The 17,749-nt window shown below is 44.9% G+C and overlaps 1 protein-coding gene and 1 long non-coding RNA gene across 4 annotated transcripts in view; one reads left to right on the forward strand and one right to left on the reverse strand.

The window, feature by feature from the left end:
* Positions 1–17,749, forward strand: part of LOC142829150 (uncharacterized) — a 114,090-nt gene that overhangs the window by 59,502 nt on the left and 36,839 nt on the right. Inside the window, exon 3 of the long non-coding RNA XR_016349668.1 lies at positions 3,117–3,895. This is a non-coding gene — a long non-coding RNA (uncharacterized LOC142829150). The remainder of the gene's footprint in view (positions 1–3,116; positions 3,896–17,749) is intronic.
* Positions 3,559–17,749, reverse strand: part of RAD51B (RAD51 paralog B) — a 625,639-nt gene continuing 611,448 nt past the window's right edge. For 2 of the 3 annotated variants that reach the window (XM_075927356.2, XM_089778529.1), the window contains one exon: positions 3,559–3,874. In XM_075927356.2, coding sequence (XP_075783471.2) covers positions 3,738–3,874 — 137 coding nt within the window. In that variant the 3' untranslated portion in view covers positions 3,559–3,737. The remainder of the gene's footprint in view (positions 3,875–17,749) is intronic. The other variant, XR_016349667.1, reaches the window with a different exon arrangement.

A 17,749-nucleotide genomic window follows, 5' to 3' on the forward strand; every position in this document is an offset into this window, starting at 1 on the left:
GCCTGGCTCAGTTCCCACTTGCACCAGTTCCAGCAAGCAGCCAGTCTGGCACACCATGCTGCTGCCTCAGATACAGAGGCAGCAGTGCAGAGTGGCAGGGGGCTCTTCTGGAGTGGGGCAGGAGTACACTGGCTGCCGGCCCCGCCCTCAGGGACTATAGAATAGTGAAATCACTGATAAGAATTCATGAGGTTAAGTAACTATTCAATTAACTTATATTTAACATCCCTACTCTGGGATCTTACCTTGGTTTCAACCATACATTTTAGTCCTTAATCCCAAGGGGCAGCTGTAGTGAGCAGGTCGCTGTGGCTCCCAGGGGATGAACAATTGGAGCTGTTATTCAGGATGTGCTGAGACCACCACAACACCCAAAGGGAAATACAATGATTAAGGTTTGAAAATGTGTGTGTGGAGGGGTGTTAAAGAGACGAGGTGGGAGGCCCACTCTTGCCTGGCTATTATCCTGTGAATAGCACAGCCAAAACACCACTGTGCACAATAATGTCTGTAAAACACTCAAGAACTTAGAAGTATTAAAAAGCTTAGTCCCTCCCGCCCCATCATAATGTTCCTGTAATACAGGAGGAACCAGCTACACAACCCTTTTCAACGTTTAACAAACACACACTTCCCTTCTCTATCCCCTCGCCCCCGCCAAAACAACCAGGCGTTTTAAGCCTAAACAGACCCTGGCTGTTCCTTAGAGACCAGAATGCTTCTCCATGGAATTTTCCCTGCCCTTCAGCCTTTTGTAGCTCTGAAAGGTCCTGAACTCAGGCATGTGACTATAAGAACCAGCGCCAGCACTAGGCATAAGCAGACTAAGCAATTGCTTATGGCCCTGAGCAGCTCACGGGAGTGTGTGTGTGGGGGGGAGGGGCGGGCAGAGAGGAGGGGGATTTGCCTTTTATTGTGTTTGGAGAGAAGGGGGAATATTCCTGCTTAGGGCCCCCTGTGAGCTGACACTGCTTCCAGTAAGAGCAGAAAACACTTCTGTGTTGGAGTACACTCCCAGACATGTATACGTTACTCACGTGACATGGGCACATGCTAGCCCAGCAGGGCCTTATTAAAAAGCGGCTGTGGTAGGCAACATTGTCAAGCTGAAAATCTCCCCTTTGGTTGAAAAAATAAATAAAAGCCTCCTCAAAGCACCAAACAGCGAGTGAGTGTCTCGTCCCCAAAAGGCATTTTGGAAATGGTATGAAGTGGCCCACTGAATGGAATAACAAGCTTGGCAGCTGTAGCAAGGGCTACTTCCAGAGAAAAGAGTGCGAATGAGCATGTGTATGCAGAGAATTTTCTTCTCCAGCTTGCCCTCCCAATTTGCTCACTAAGACGGAAGATTATTTTTCCTGCCCTAGCCCAGTCTTAGCCTCTCTGCTGAGACTGCAGCCATGCGTATCATTAAGTGCCACATGGCATGGTGGTTTTGTGATGCAGGCACTTGTCTGTAAGGAACTGGATTGAAGCTATTGGCAGCGGTGGATTACCACACAGGCCAATGGACTCATGCCTAGGAGGCCCTGGTCACTTTGGAAAAATTTCTCAGACTGCGGCCCTAGGTTTGGAGGAGCCTTTGCTTCCAGTTGCAGTGCAGCAGCCAGACTGGTGTCAGGGCTGCAGTGGGAGAAGGTGGAAAAGAGGCTACATCTAGACTACAAAGAAAAGTCAGAAAAAGAGACACAAATTACACACTGCAATTTGCGTATCTTTTTCCACTTTTCTGAAATTTGGCGTATCTACATGGCACCAAATTTCAAGAATAACCTGCTCTTTCAAGCCATCCTTTCTTCCTTGTAAAATGAGGTTTGCAGGAATGGCAAAAGAATGCATCTGCTTTTCCAACATTTTTTTCAGAAAAGCAGACACGTTCCTTGGACATGGCATTGCTTTTCCGGGATACCTCTGGTATACCTCTGGAATAGGGAGGAGGAAGGGGCAGCATCTCAAGGCAGGGTTGTGAGTGGAATGAGGTGGGAATAGGAGGTGGGACTAGGAGGAACAGGGTGGAATCATGGGCAAAGCCAGAAGCAGAAGAAATCAGGCAGGGCCAAAGTTCCTGCATCATCCCCCTGCTCCAAACTTGCTCCATCCCAGGGTCCCAAGAGACCTTAAACTGCCTTTGGTAGTGTCTAATTTCACAAAGCTCACCAAAATGCTGATGCCTTTCACTTACTATCAACCTTGGCTAGAGGAGAATGGGAAACCCTCTCTAATCATTTAGCATTCTCCCGCATCTCTCATTTTGCATTTTATCACTTGGTTTCCTCTCTTGATCAATGCATGGTGTGTTCAAGGCTGTGCCAGAGGGAGCAGTGCAGCACACTCGGAAAAACGGCAGCTTCATTTGATACCAAACAAAATCATGTCTGGGTTTTGTCCCAGTACTAGATAGGGGACAAACCACCCCAAAAGAGGACTGCCTGGTTCAAAACCAGACCTCCCTAGCCATGGTTTGTGCTTGCACAGTACAGGCAGTCCCTGGGTTACGTACAAGATAGGGACTGTAGGTTTGTTCTTAAGTTGAATTTGTATGTAAGTCAGAACTGGTACATATTGTAGGGGATACTCTAGCCAAACATTTCTCCAGAGCTCAGTTTTATTCTCTCACACCTCACTTCCCTCAGTCCTTTATTCTCAAGCTGAGGTGTCTGCTGAGAAAAGCTGCTCCGCGTCTCCTTGGTTTGCTGTGGGGGGGCGCTAGCTTCGCGTCTCCCTGGTCTGCTGGGGGGAAGCAGCTAGTGCAGGGTTGCCTCACCCCGTTTGTAAGTAGGGATTCGATGTAAGTCGGATCCATGTAACCCGGGGACTGCCTGTATTAGGAGTCAGGAACTTATCTGTCCATGTCTATACTAAAGTGGTAATAAATCCTCCTCTCCAAGAAAACACTTCCATCGACTAGCTGCGTCTACAATGAGAGTTAACTCCATCTAACCATGTTGCATCGGCTGCAAATGTTTTACTTCCCCGAGCACTGTAGTTAGGTTGACCTAATTTTTAGGTGTAGATTAGGTGTGGCCGTGAACAGGTCTCAGTTTCTGATTCTGTTTTCCCATCCATAAAATGGGTACACATAAAAGACTGGTGTTACATTAGTTCCTTTCTTGCAGGGTGTTTTGAGCGTTAGTGAATGTGAAGTGTGTCGAAGATGGTACAAGCTGAACAGTGGACATACACACTAATCTTGTAGAATTCAGCCACGAGAAAGGTGAGATTGCAATCACTGCTACTTTCTCCCTCAACCCCGAATTGCCACAAGCCTCGGATTACGTTTCACTGAGCTACACAACAGGTTAAGAGGATTCTAAAGTACATCAGATACAAGAGCCACCCAACTGGTGGGTTCAGTAGTTCCCTGAAGATTTTGAATGGACATTTTAGGACTAACTGAACTCTCCTCTCACTCTTGAGTGTGGAACTTCCTGGTCAGGAAATCTACTGGCAAAACCATTGTAGGTAAGATGGGGATGCATGTGCTGCACCTATCTTAGAGCACCAATCCGGCAACTGTTCTCCAGCGTGTCACCTAAATTAACCAGAACTAACAGAGAATTTTCATATCACTAAATATAATATGACTGCTCATGTACAAAGAATAAGAACCACATTCAAAGTCACTCTGCTGTGAGGTAAAAGAATCAGCAATTCTATAAACTGCTTCATAGGAATTTAAAGAAATCACATTTGGTAAAATATCTGTGTTATGCCTCTCTGCAGCTGGGACAGCTTCTTCATATGGGAGGTTCTAGCTTGACGGTATCAGCAGTGGCACTGGGGAAGCCATCCTTCAAGATACTGGTCCTCACTCTTATGGCCTGCAGAACAGGACTGCAGCCTTCCCAGCTGGCATCTGGGTGGTCCTTTCCATCTGAAACACACAATGAAGAAGGTCAGTGAATTACTGTATGCGCTTGGGTCATGCCTGGATGGTAGCATTTCTCCTAGTGCAGAGACAAAACCTACTGAATACGGCAGCAAATCAGACATCAGTTTTACCCACGAAAGCAAAGGATGTTAGAGCAGCCCACCACCCACGGTGTGGTGGGCACAGCCTGGCCCAAGCAGCCCCTGCCTGTGACGCAGCAGGCTCAGCCCAGCCTGGCCGGAGCAGCCTGTGCCACGGGCGGGGGGCTATTCCAGCCTGGCTGGGCCTACCATGTCATGCTGTGAGCAGGGAGCTGCTCCACAGTTCATCAGTTAAGATAGTGTTTAACTGGTTAACTTTTAAAATGACAGTTTAGATCCCTGGTTAAGGTCCCCAGTAGGCTGAAGAGACTTCCTGCTGATAGGGATGTAACCCTCTTCACTCACCTACCCAATTTCCATATTGTAGCGTGTAGTCTAAAGCCGTGGTGTCCAACACACTAGCCACTAGCCACCTGAGTGCGGCTTGTTCGCGTTAGCAGTAGCCCCACAATAGTGGCTTCTGAACTGGTTGGACACCATGGGTCTCAAGGTAAAAGGTTTAAAAATATGGGGGATCTGCAGGACTCGCAAATTATTTTCCAACTTTTAACCAAACAGCTGTGAATACAGACCAAGTATTGTTGCTCACCAACACTTTCAGTGGTTCATTCCCCTTGAAACAGGAACAGTGACAAGATGGGCTTGTCTAAATGTAATTTCCATAAGTATCATCTACCGAAATGCAATGAAGTATCTAATTTCTCCCATCACATACTGCCACTGATTCACTATCCCTAATGCCTCCTCCCCCAGCAGGAGTCAGCTAGGGGTATTCTGCCCGCTCCTCTTCTCTCTTCAGTGGTAAAGCATATCGGCATCAGAGGCCAAGTTTCCAGTAGCCCTTTACAGCACTGTAACATTCTGGCTCGGGTGTGAATCACATCCTGAAGCACAGCAAGTGACAACAGTGTAAAGCACCAGCGTGAATCAGGCTACAGCGCTGGGAGGTGGGTTCCCAGCGCTGTTAGCTACTCCCCTGGCAGAGGTGGTTTACGTGGCGTGCTAGGAGAGCTCTCTCCCAGCGCTCATGCCATGGTCACACTTTCAGTTTAAAGTGCTGCTGCAGCTGTGCTTTAAACTGTGAAGTATAGACAAAGCCAGAGAATCTTTTGTCCATGGCTGGCCCATACGATCAGTCTGGTGTTATATATTCTGGTCACCAGAGAATGTAGGCAAAGGATTTTCAAATTTCATTGCACCACGACCCTTTCTGACAACAAAAATTACTCCCCGACTCCAGAAGGTGGGACTGAAGCCCTTCCCCACAGGGTGGCTGAATCTCTGCAGAGTCTTCCCTCTACAGAGCTATGTTTGCTACTTCTGCTTTTCATTGGGGTCTTGGAAAACTGGATTTCCATCAGGAACCTGTGTCTCTGATTAGGACTTTGCCTGCCTCTTGTCTTTGGCTAAAACTCCAGCCCCCTTAGCATTCTTCCTGCTGCTGCCTCCCATCCCAGACCCAATCCCATTTCAGCAGGGCTAGACGTATATAGTGTGTGAGGCGCTCAGAAAGTACACATGCTGTACAAATGTAGAGACGTTATATGGTTATGATTAACTGCACCATGTCCCCGATGCTCTGCTGTCTGTTGGGAAAAGATAACTACAATAAGAGCACTCTGTAAGATCATCTTGAGCTATGGTGTAAGCAGATGAAGAGGTGAGATAATGAACTGAAAGAGTGCCCAGCAATTATCAGGATCAAAATATCCCAGGTAATAATGAATCACCAGTCAGATCACGTCCTCCTGTTTGACAGAGGAATTAGACTGAAAGGACCTGTTTGCTGCCAGTAATTGCACCGCAAGGTACCATAGTCCTAGGCAAATATGTACTTCTGATCGTTCAGACAAGCTCCATTGTAGGATAGAAAAGCACAGTTCCCTCAAGGACCCTGCAGAGCAGTCAACACCTGCATAGGCCAATCGCTATTGTTTGCTATCAAAGCTTTGAGGGAAAACCAATAAAGCTGAGTGAAAGGAGGGAGGGAACAGGCAAGTTAATGGATTGAAAGGAGCCAGGATAATATCAGCACTAGCTGAGGTGGCAGTTCAGAAGGGACGAAGTGTCAGGTAGGAAATAAGTCCTTCCCTATGGTGTACTTGGAGTTTTGAAGGAAGAGACTCTCCAACTCTCTCTCCTGCCTAATGCTGTCTCTCTCCTCTGGGGCCCAGTCTACACTACATCCCCCAACCCTAAATTAAGCAATGTCAGCTATGCAAATAGAGTAGCTGAAGTTGGATGTATTTACCATGGTGTCTTATAAGCAATAAGGTTGGCAGGGGCTGCTCTCTGATAAGAGTAGGGAGGCAAAGGGGGCAATTCCCCCAGGGCCCGGCAATTCAAAGGGGCCTGGCGCTCTCGGGCCACTGCCACTGCTACAGTGGCTAAAGCCCCAGGCCCTTTAAATCACTGCCAGAGCTCAGTGCTGCACACCTCTGAGGGCTGGGAGGGGGGATCTCTGGCTCCAGCCCCACTCCGAGCACTCATAGGTTAATTTATCCCATCTAAGGAGACATGATAAATCGAATGCCAGTGGATCAATCGCTGCAGTGTTGATCTACTATATAGTGAAGACAAGCCCTCTGTCTGCTGATGCTGTGCTGGGCGACAATAGAAAAGTTTGCTGGTGTACCTAATAATTATCTACAGCAAACCCTTCTAGTGTAGATGCAGTTTACACCAGCAAAGAAGTGTTTTTGCCAGCAGATTGGTATACACTCTACCATGAAAACAGTTTTCTTGATAGCATACCTGAGGCTATACTAGGGCTGTTGCCAGAACAGGCAGTCCCCGGGTTACATGGATCCGACTTACATCGGATCCCTATTTATAAACGGGGTGAGGCAACCCTGCACTAGCTGCTTCCCCCCAGACGACCAGGGAGACGCAAAGCTAGCGCCCCGACAGCAGACCAGGGAGACGTGGAGCGGCTTTTCTCAGCAGACACCTCAGCTTGAGAATAAAGGACTGAGGGAAGTGAGGTGTGGGAGAATAAAACTGAGCTCCGGAGAAATGTTTGGCTAGAGTATCCCCTACAATATGTACCAGTTCCGACTTACATACAAATTCAACTTAAAAACAAACCTACAGTCCCTATCTTGTACGTAACCCGGGGACTGCCTGTATAGGAATGGCATAAGAAAATCACTCCACAACCAACAAAACTATACTGGCAAAATATTTTAGTGCAAGACCCAGCCTAAGTAATTTGTGCAGAGTCCCTTTTACAGCTTCACAGAATGTGCCTCAGTGCAGGAAGCTTTGGAAGAGGACAGGGTGCAGATGACTCAGCAAATTTAGAGAGCGAAGCTGGGTGAAGTAATATGTTGTATTGGATCACCTGCTGGTGAAGGAGAGAGGCTTTTGAGCTTGCACTGAGCTCTTCAGGTCTGGTAAAGGTATTCAGCCCTGCTCTACACCAGAGTTATGTCTACACAAGGCAGCTTACATCAGCCTAACTCTGTAAGGGTACATCTACACAGCAACATTATATCCAAATAACTAGCATTATTCTGAAATAACTTAGTCCACATCTACACAGCAAGCAGTTATTCTGAAATAATGTTGAAATACTGTCAAGCTGGAAGACTTCTTACTCTGACTCCTGTAACCCTCATTGGATGAGGAGCAAGGGAAGATGGAGGAAGAGTGCTCTATTTTGGAATAAGTGCTGTGTAGATGCTCCCAATTTTGAAATAAGCTACGCAATTGATGTAGCTCAAGTTGCGTAACTTATTTTGAGTTAAGCTCTGCTATGTAGATGCATCCTAAATGTCTACACTAAAATACTGCTACTGCCAAGGTAACTCAACCACTCTGTCAACTTAAATCCCTTTCTGCAAGAGGTGTAGCGCTTAGCTCATTGTCAGTGCAGTGTCAATGTAGAGACTATGTGGCTCACATTGGCTGTTGCTGGTTTTCAGAAGCCATCCCACAATGCCCCATACTGACAATTAAATTGGTGCAAGTGCTCCTAGTGAGGACATGCACACCAATACAAGGAGTGTCACATGGACATGCAAAAGTGATTTAATTACTGCGATGGCTGTACGGTGTGGTAACGTAGGTCGACATTGTTTTGTAGTGTAGATATAGTCCGTGTGTCACAGCTAAACACAAGATGGAACAGATCATTCAGCCTAAGAGATTAACTCATATTGTAAAATACCATACAAGGTAAAGTGGCCAGTTCACACATCTGCAGACATAGTATAAAAACGGGAGGTTAGTGGGTTACAGATGATTGTTGTAATAAGCCATAAATCCAGTGTCTGTATTAAATCCATGATTTTTACAGTCTAGCAAAGTTACAAATTTAAACTCCCAGGGTTGTCTTTTGAAAGTGTTGTGCAGGGCTCTTTTGAGGATCAGGACTGAGAGATCAGATCTGGAGTGACCAGTTTTGGAAAAGTGTTTGCCCATGGATAATCCTGTGTTTTTCACTTTTACCATTTCTCTGTGTCAGTTTATTTGAGTGTGGCTTGATTGCCTGGTTGCACCCACATACTTGTTATTGGGAGCACTTAATGCACTGGATGAGGAACATTACATGTTGTGATAGGCATGTGTAGGGTCCATAAGTCTTGAAGGTTGTGTTGTGGGGGGTGTTGATCATCGTAGCAGCACAGGTACAACTACAGGTTTCGCAACTGTTATTCTGCCAGAGTCTGGTGCCACTTTGAGTTGTTATCTTGGTCGGCAGGGAGCTTGTTTTTGATGATGTGCTTGGCAAAGTTGGGCTGTTTGAAGGCCAGAAATTTAGCTGTGACACTGAGTGCATTTCCCAGTCTTGAAGAAGAGCTCTGTGCAAGCACAAACATTTGTCTCTCTCACCAGCAGCCATTGGTCCAATAAATGATATGACCTCATCCACTCTGTCTCTCTCATATCCTGGGACCAACATGGCTACCACAACACTAAAATCACAAACTGCAGGCTGTGGAAGAGAATAGAAGTCTTACAGGATTGTGGCTTCCCTTTATGTTTCCTCAAAGACAACTGCTAATAACCCTTTAACAACCGCTACTCTAAGACATTCTACTTCATGTTCCTGGCCCATTTACAAGCTACAGCTCTAAAACTCAATACAGTAAGAAGATTTTTGCTAGAAAAAGTTTATTTTTCCATTGATAAGATTCCCCAGTAATGGAAATGCATTGATGTCTGGAAGGGGGCTAAAGAAGTACAGTTTTTCTTAATGATCTTGTACCAACATTCCTCAGCAATGCCACTAAATACAAGGTTAATAGCTTGTAATTTCACACAAAACAACTTTGTTTTGGTCCTGGGTATTATATCTCAACTAGGACAGTCCAGTAAAGTAAAGTTTTTCTGTCTCCATCTCTCTGTTGGTTTTCTACAAAGGGCCAAAAAATTAGAAGAGTTTTGGAACCATATTTACACTGCTTTTAGATGAGTGACATACGTCAGGAACATTGCGTCTAATTCATTTCAAATGTTGTAGAAAAATTCCCCAGATTCAATCTACCAGTGTGAGGCTGCTATGACTTATTTGTGAATTTGATAAGCCCCCACTCTCTGCCAAATTGGCTTTCTAAAGGAAATGCAGTTGCAATTTCACCTATGGCGTGAGTACTACTATTCCATGCTCACATCTTTGCAAAGTGCAGCATGCTTTTAGAAGCAACATTAGCTTCCACAGCTACTGATAGTAGTGGTAGTGTCGGCAGCTGTTATTTCTATGGAAATATAATTATCAAAATGTGTATCCTGAAGTGCGAGAGACTGAATCACTTGGAGTTCCATATAGCTGTGAGCTGGGTGGAACAGAATCAGTTTCACCGTTTCAGGGCTTTTTACTTTGTCTCCATGGCTCAGCTGGTTTAACTGGACAGAATGATTGCAGGAGAAAGGTATGGCTACATAACCCCCTCTTGGAGCTACAGGCAAATTGCAGAGTATTGTGCATGCAAAGCAACTTCAGTTTAAGATTGTCTGGGTGAGATCTCCGGGAATTTCCCTACTTTATGTAATCTGCTGCTGCCTCTCAACTTCCTCTATTAGCATGGCCATGGGGCAAAATAGCAAGCATGACCCTGTTGGTATTTCTCAAATTCTCTCAGAAAGCAATGGTGATAACGGCTCAGCGACCTACAGCAACCTTGCAGCTTTCAGAACACCATCCCACTGCAGGTGGATCACATTCGGAAATTAGGTGGGTTTGGCAGCTGTTCTTAGCATCCTAGGGTCCCAGACAGTTCTGTCAGCACACTTCAGTGTCTTTCTGATTCAGCGCTGGTCCCTCTCCTGAACAAATACTACTAGTCATGCTGAAGTGATTCACAAATACAGGCTAAGATGAAAACAAAGCCACTTTTCATTTGTAATCTAAATTAGATGAAGCCCTGCAATCAATGTTTGTGAAACTGGTAGATGAGACAGCATTGAATATTTTAAATAGAAAGGCAGGGTAAAAATATTTAAATAAATAAAATAAGCTTTATCATTAAAGTCCCAAATGCAATGTAAGTAATTCCAGCAGCCACATAGATTGTGAGAGACAGGCACCATTACTGAAAACTGCACTGGAAATGAAGCAAGCAAGAGAGGCATCATGCTATCCTCAGATAACTATGTTGCTCAGGTGTGTGGAAAAATCCACACTCTTGAGCAACACAGTCATATTCTACCCTCCCCTCTTCCCCATGTAGATAGCATTATAGTGACAGGAGAGCTTCTACTGTCAACATGGCTACCACCAGTGCTTTTTTTGTTAACTAACTAACTAACTAAACTAACTAAAAGGTGCTGATACTCCAGGGGAAAAGTTGTCGAGCTTTGACTGGAGTTCTAGTACTGCGTATGGAGGTGCCAGTACTGCGTACCGGGCAGTACCATCACAAAAAAAAACATTGGCTACCACCTCTTGGGGTACATGAAGCCAAGTCCTGAGTGATTTTGAGGTCTTTTCCTTCCCTAATTTCTTTGATATTAAGCTAGAGAGGGGTTTTGCCCAGAAAAAAATCATAATTTTATTGGGACCCAAATGAAAGATCATCTGGGATTTATTGGGACCCAAATGAGAGATCAAATCTCTGTCACAGGACAGAGAGCTGATAATGAAACTTTTATAATGCTTTAGGTCACATTTGCTACGGTGGGAATTGGGAGTAGTTGGGGGAATCTTAGGCCTTGTCTACACGCGAGTAATTCTGCAAACATTTTGCACCTGTTGCTCACACCACTTCAGCTTCACTAGTGACAGCAAGGGTGGGAATCCTAGAGCAGAGAGAATAATCCATCATGTCCTTTGAACCTGCTCTGAAATCCAAACGTTGAGTCCTGCTGTTGCCTACTGTCAGTGTTTTGGGTCACTGTTAGGGGGCAGCAACAGAAAAAAGCATTTTAGGATGAGACATTTATTTCTTCATCTCTTCTTTGTCTCTAGTGTTTGTTGAGGTCTAAAAATGATGATGAGCTGATTAAGAAGGTGCTCTCAGCTCTGTCTTATGCTTATTCCTTTCTGCCTCTCTGCAGGACGTCAAACTGCCTCAGAAAGGCTCCCAGCCCTCAATTACTTTCATTTGCATAGTTAGCAGCAATAAGAAAGAAAATGCCCAAACATGTCAAATACTGGGTCTGTTCCACCAATTCCAAGTTGTGGGGAGAGAGAGAGAGAGAGACTCTTGGGGCAGGATGAGCTCCTGAGTGTTCATGTTTTATCTTATCTTTTACATACTCAGAAAAGAATGTAAGGGCTTGGCAAGGCTTACAGCTGCAGTGGAGTACAAGGGAACACACTTCCCCCAGTACCTGCTAAAATGAGGATAAATGGTCTCTGGACACTGAACCTTTTACTTTCTCCACCACACCCAACCCCGGCTCAGAAATGCAAATGAATCGCCAATACAGAAATTAATGTTATAAAAAAATCCCGAACTTTGTTCATCTTAGATGTAAAGAAGAGAATATTCTACACTACTCTAGACCTCATCATCATTACATTTCACCATTATTCTGCCCACATTTTCTCTTAATCACATCTAATTATTTCTAAGAAGAAGAAATTTCCAGGGTCCCAAATCTGATATGCAACAGGAAAGTAAAGTAGCAAAAGAAAACGTCTCATAAATGGAAGACAAGCAACGAACCTAAACATTTTGAAACAGCTGAGCCCTTAGATTCACAGATAGCATAAAGGGCAGGGACTTACTGTAGGAAGACTTGTATGGTGCAATAAAGTTATTCATTTAACAGGACTGTACCCTGTGAAAAGCGGGGAAAAAGTTGAGATTTGCTGGGTTAAGCAAAACATGCCCAGAGTGGGTGTGACTCATTCTAGGCTAGTGCCATTGATAACACTAATGTAACCATTTCATAGAAGTGATCCAATCTGAAAGTACTGCTGTGTAGAAAACATCCACTTGTCTTCTTGATTAAAGAGAAGCATCTCATAGATGAGTTGATGGGCACTTCAAAATACCCTGATATAAGTGGAGTTATGTTATTCCTGCAGCTGGTAGCTGTTTGGGCATCAAAGGTGTCCTGTTCGCATCTCTAACACTTAATAGTGAAAATCCATGTTACAATCACCAGGCTCCATTACATAAGGCACATTTTTTAAAATACACAATGACGCAGTTATATGATTGTGAATCCTTAATGTAGATCTGCTGCTCAAATACAAAACTATGCAGGTATGACTTGGATAAGTTAGCAGAGAAAGCCACAGTGGTAAAATGTATGCTTTACACTGGCACATTACAAGTATGGAGGGCAAAATCCTTTAATGTATATGGGACCTAAATCTGCAGCATTCTTAAAAGGTAATTGCAATTCTCATATATAGCAGTATAACACTGACATGCAGCACATACCTTTGGGATACAGTCAGGTCAAAGCTGGCTCCAGATTCTTTTTTTAAAACAAACCCTAATCCCAAATGAAATGTTTCCATGACTCTTTTTTTTAAGAATGGCAGTGGGAACAGGTTGGTTTTGTTTGCTTTTTCACAAATAAACATTCCCCTGCAGGGTTCACCACAACCCAAACATTCCAGCGCTGGGCTAGAGCTTGAGAGTCAGCAAGTGAAAAGGAATAATCTTATTTTAACTGACCAAGCAGACAGAAATGAAAAAAAGAAGTAAAACCTAGCACAAAGGATGAAGAGAAAAAGAGATGTTGAATAGCTCAATATATTGTAATTAAAAAAAGGTGGTTTGCATCATGGATTAAAAAAAAGTGATTGTGAGCCTGTGTCCCTTTAAAATTATTTTTGCCAAAACTAAGGATCTGCATGAGAAATATTAAGCCTTAGGAACCATCTACACTTTGGTGCTGTAAACAGATCTAATTCTCGGTTCCCATGCTGTTTGCCTCTTACCTTAGAAGCAAGAAAAACAGGAGGGGATGGGAAATCAAAAAAATCCCCCTCACTGCCTTCAAAGCTAGAAAATGTTTTAGAGTTGGGGAAAACCATGGAGACAAATCCCTCATTCTTGGGACAGGACAGTTGTAAAGCTATTTAGAAAGCAACAGGGTGACTCTTTGTTCAAAACATCTCAATAGCTTCTTTTCTAAAGAGAGGGGAATTTGCCTCCAGTGTAGGGCTCATCTCTTGGGTCAAGTCCATGGAAACAAGAAACAAGCACAGTAAGAAAACAAAGACAGAAAGTGACAGAAACTAAGGAGCAAATTCTTCCCTAATGTCACACTTGATTTCATTACATTAAAGATGAATTTTGCCTTGAATGGCAATTAAATGTACATGTGTATATGTACATGCACACATACACTTGCTGGATCTCTCTGGAAAACTCACATGATGCTAATACTACAGTGAACAAGTTCTGAGTACAGGCAGTCCCCGGGTTACGTACAAGATAGGGACTGTAGGTTTGTTTTTAAGTTGAATTTGTATGTAAGTCAGAACTGGTACATATTGTAGGGGAAACTCTAGCCAAACATTTCTCCGGAGCTCAGTTTTATTCTCCCACACCTCACTTCCCTCAGTCCTTTATTCTCAAGCTGAGGTGTCTGCTGAGAAAAGCCGCTTCGCATCTCCCTGGTCTGCTGGGGGGAAGCAGCTAGTGTGGGGTTGCCTCACCCCGTTTGTAAGTAGGTATCCGATGTAAGTTGGATCCATGTAACCCGGGGACTGCCTGTAAAGGGCTGCCTGAAAAAGACTGTATGTATAGTCCGATCCAGTGACAGATTAGCCTAGCAACTGCACCACAGGGTTTCTGAAAGCAGTAAACAGGAAATGGTTAAGTAAGAGCAGGTGGAGCATGCTGACTGTAGGAGCAAAGCAGGAAATAGCTGAGCGTCTGAATGGATGCAAAAGAATGCTCTCCCTCTCAGCCCTTGGGCACTTGCAATACATCCACTCCTCCACCCACTCTCCTTATCTCCACCAGCCCTGGAGTCATAAAGCCTTAAAGGCAGCAAACATCTTTTGCCCCTCCTCAGAATTTCAGAATCAGCCACTGAGAATATTTCAAGGAGCTGCCTAGAAGGGAAAAGAAAAGATCCATCTACTAACAAGGGCTAAAACCAGAAACACCCTGTGACTGAGAGAAGCTGCAGCTGGGAGGAACTAGAATGGCATTTCTGGTAGAGGTGCTGTGGTCCCAAATGTATTAAAATAACAAATTAGAGAGAACCATTTCTGTAGCCCCTTTCATTCCACAGCACCTTAGCAGTCAGGCTCACTCACTGCTGAAATGCAGTTTCCTCTGGAGTAGAACACAGCAGCTGTTCAGTAGCTCACAGCAACATCACATGAAACAGCTGGGAAAGGAAATGAAGAATAACCCTAACCCTTTCCATTTGATTTCAACCCCTTCCATTGCCCCCCTCTTACTCAAAATGTCCTTTGTGCTAATTCCATCCAAGAAAGTTGCTGGCATCAGCTGCCACGTCTATATTAAGGTTGCTAGAGTGGTATATCTGTGGTGCCACACCTGTGCCACTGTAATCCTGCAGCAGAGACACACAGTACTGCGACAGAAGGGGTTTTGCCATTGCTGTAGCAACACTACCCCTGCAAATAACAGTAGCTAGGTTGCTTGAAACATTCTTCGGGCAACCTAGCTGTGTTTATACCCAGGGCTAGGTCAGCATAACTGTGACATTCCAGGTTGTGGGATTTTCATATCCCTGAGTGCTATAGCTTTAGACTACTTAAGTTTTTTAAGTGTAGACCAAGCCTAGAATCCAGTGCACATTTTGGCTCAGGAACTTGAAGCGGATCCAATAGGACAACACAATGCCTCATCATGGAGCACTCAGACAACAGTGGTGTGTGTGTGGGGGGAAGGGGGGGACGACTGCCCACTGTTGCACTTCTGCAAGGACTGCAGCATACATTTCCCTCCACTGCCAGCCCAGTCTGGCTGATATAGATGGGTGACACATCTCCCATCTATAACAACTCTGACCTTGTCTCGAGATTAAAAGGTCCAATGTTAGAAAGTGTTTGCTAATGGATTCTAAAAGTCAAATATAGACAAAACACCCTTGCCTTCAACACATGCTAAACTGGTCAAAATAAAATCTACGGACTGCCTAGGCTTTAACTTGACCAATTCAGGCCATGTCCATGTAAAATACTTGCTATACCAGCAAACCTTTCTTGTATAAATGGAGTTTATACCACCAAAAATGTTGTTTTGCTAATATAGCTGATACCAGATCCCCAAATGAACTAAATGCCCCTCGCAAAAGCCCATTTTTGCAGGCATACTCGCATCTACACTAGGCCTTTTGTTGGTTCAGAAATGTCAGAAAAATATCAAACTCTTTAATTAACGTTGCTACACTGGCAAAACTTTTAAGTAGAAATCGGCCCTTACCATGTGTTAGAGCCAAGGGGACGATGCTTTGCCCACACTAATCTTTTCAAACATGTTAGTGAGCATGTGCAACCCAACACCTTCTAAGATCAAGCCCTTAAATCAGAGATAGGCAAAATACGGCTTGCTAAACATTTGAATCCAGCCTGCTGCAGCCTGGCAAGACCCTTGAGCAGGTTTCCTGGCTACCATGGTCGCACACTTAGCTAAAACTGGCTGACTGCTGGGGCCAATGTGTGTGGCACAGCACGCCCCTTAGGGGTTGGAGACCAGTGGGTTTCTGTGCTGCATGTGTCCACAAGCACTGTGCTTGAAGTCTCGTTGGCTGGTTTCTGGCCAATGGGAAGCTGAGAAGATGGTGCTGGGGATGGAGGCAGGGTGCGGAGACTTCCCTTCTCTCCAGGGCATACCACTGGCCCCAGCAGCCGGACACTTGGAACAGCGTGTGGGCCTGTGGCAGCCTAGGAGCCTGTCCGAGGATCTCACGGGGCCACCAACCAGGAGCCACCTAAGGTAAGTGCCTCTGAGCCAGAGCCTGTACCTGGCACCCCAACCCCTGGTCACAACCCCCACCTGACTCCAAACTCCCCCCCTGCCCTTCCTCTTGCACCCTAATCCCCTACTCAGAGCTCCCTCCTGTATCCAAACTGCATACCAGAGCCTGCACCTCTTCTCCATTAATACTGTAGAAAAGTGCGGCCCCTGACCACTTACCAAATTCTACGAGTGGTCCCTGTCTGAAAATTACTGCGCACCCCTGCCTTAAATTGTAGCTTAGAAGAGACTTCTGGAGACTGCAAAGCTAGCTCATCCTGCTAAGTCTCCAGTGGGCAGCAGTTCACAGCACAATGGGGGCTCCAGCAATGTCAATCTGGCACCTTTCAATGCAGCCCTCTTTTGGGCAGGTCTGACTGGCGCCCTTCAGAGGCACGGCATTCATTTAAGAAATGCTAGAACCTGAGACTATGCAGAGGACTTAGCCCATCAGATTTAGCTTGACTAGGACACTTCTGGGGACTCAAAACTTGACAGCGATGGCTGTAAAATTGTACAGGAGCAGTCTGAGTGTGGGGAACAAAGAGTTAATTGAGCTTTTGCTAATTAAACTGAAATAGGAAAAAAAGTGTCTCCCTTGCTTCCCATCACACTCACCACCTCTTCTCACTCAGTCTTTTTACACATAGGTTGTCAAAAAAAAAAATTACAGGAATGAGGGTCTCTGACATAATTACAGTTTGCTGGGAAAAATCACAGCATGCAACAGTAATTCCTCTAGCACAGGAGACAAACACAGGATGCCGCTCAGAGCTAATCACTATATTTTTACTAGGCCCTGAGTCTAATCTGTCATCAGCTGAGAGGCCACTGACTCCAGCCACACTCTTGAATCTGAGCTCTTTGACCTATCTCTGTATTCAGCAAAAAGGCAGTGCTGGAGGGATGGTTTGTTTCTATCCATTTCTTGACCTCCTTCACCATGATACTATAACTTCAATGTGTTGCTTATCTCTTCTCGGAGCCTCGTATCAGGCCCACTCAAAAGCATGCTAGAAGGGGCTCAAGTGGCTGTTTTCATCTTACATGCAGAGAAGAGATGGTAGCGAGAGGCGGCGATTGCATCACAAAACTGTAATTTGGGATGAGAGAATTTAAAGGAGATTCTTCATAATGTCGTATGCCTCACTCCTAATACAGTTGATTCCCCAGCCCCTTTGCATGATAGGAAGTCTTTGTGCTTTATTTGCCTTATAACCTGTTTCTGTAACTGGAAACAAGAAGAAAATGAAGAAATCCAGATGTGTAAACAGTGCCAAAGAGGCAGGAGGGTACAAAGCAGGCAGACAGTGGGAAGCTAGGCAGGAAGTGATGGTGGATACTGGCTACATTGAAAAAAAAAAAAAGTACAGACTAAGGATATGGGTAACTTGTAATTGGTGAGGGCTGCAGCAGCTCCTTGTCTG

This window comes from Pelodiscus sinensis, chromosome 5 (assembly GCF_052426305.1).
Source record: "Pelodiscus sinensis isolate ZL-2025 chromosome 5, ASM5242630v1, whole genome shotgun sequence".
Taxonomy (NCBI): Eukaryota; Metazoa; Chordata; order Testudines; family Trionychidae; genus Pelodiscus; species Pelodiscus sinensis.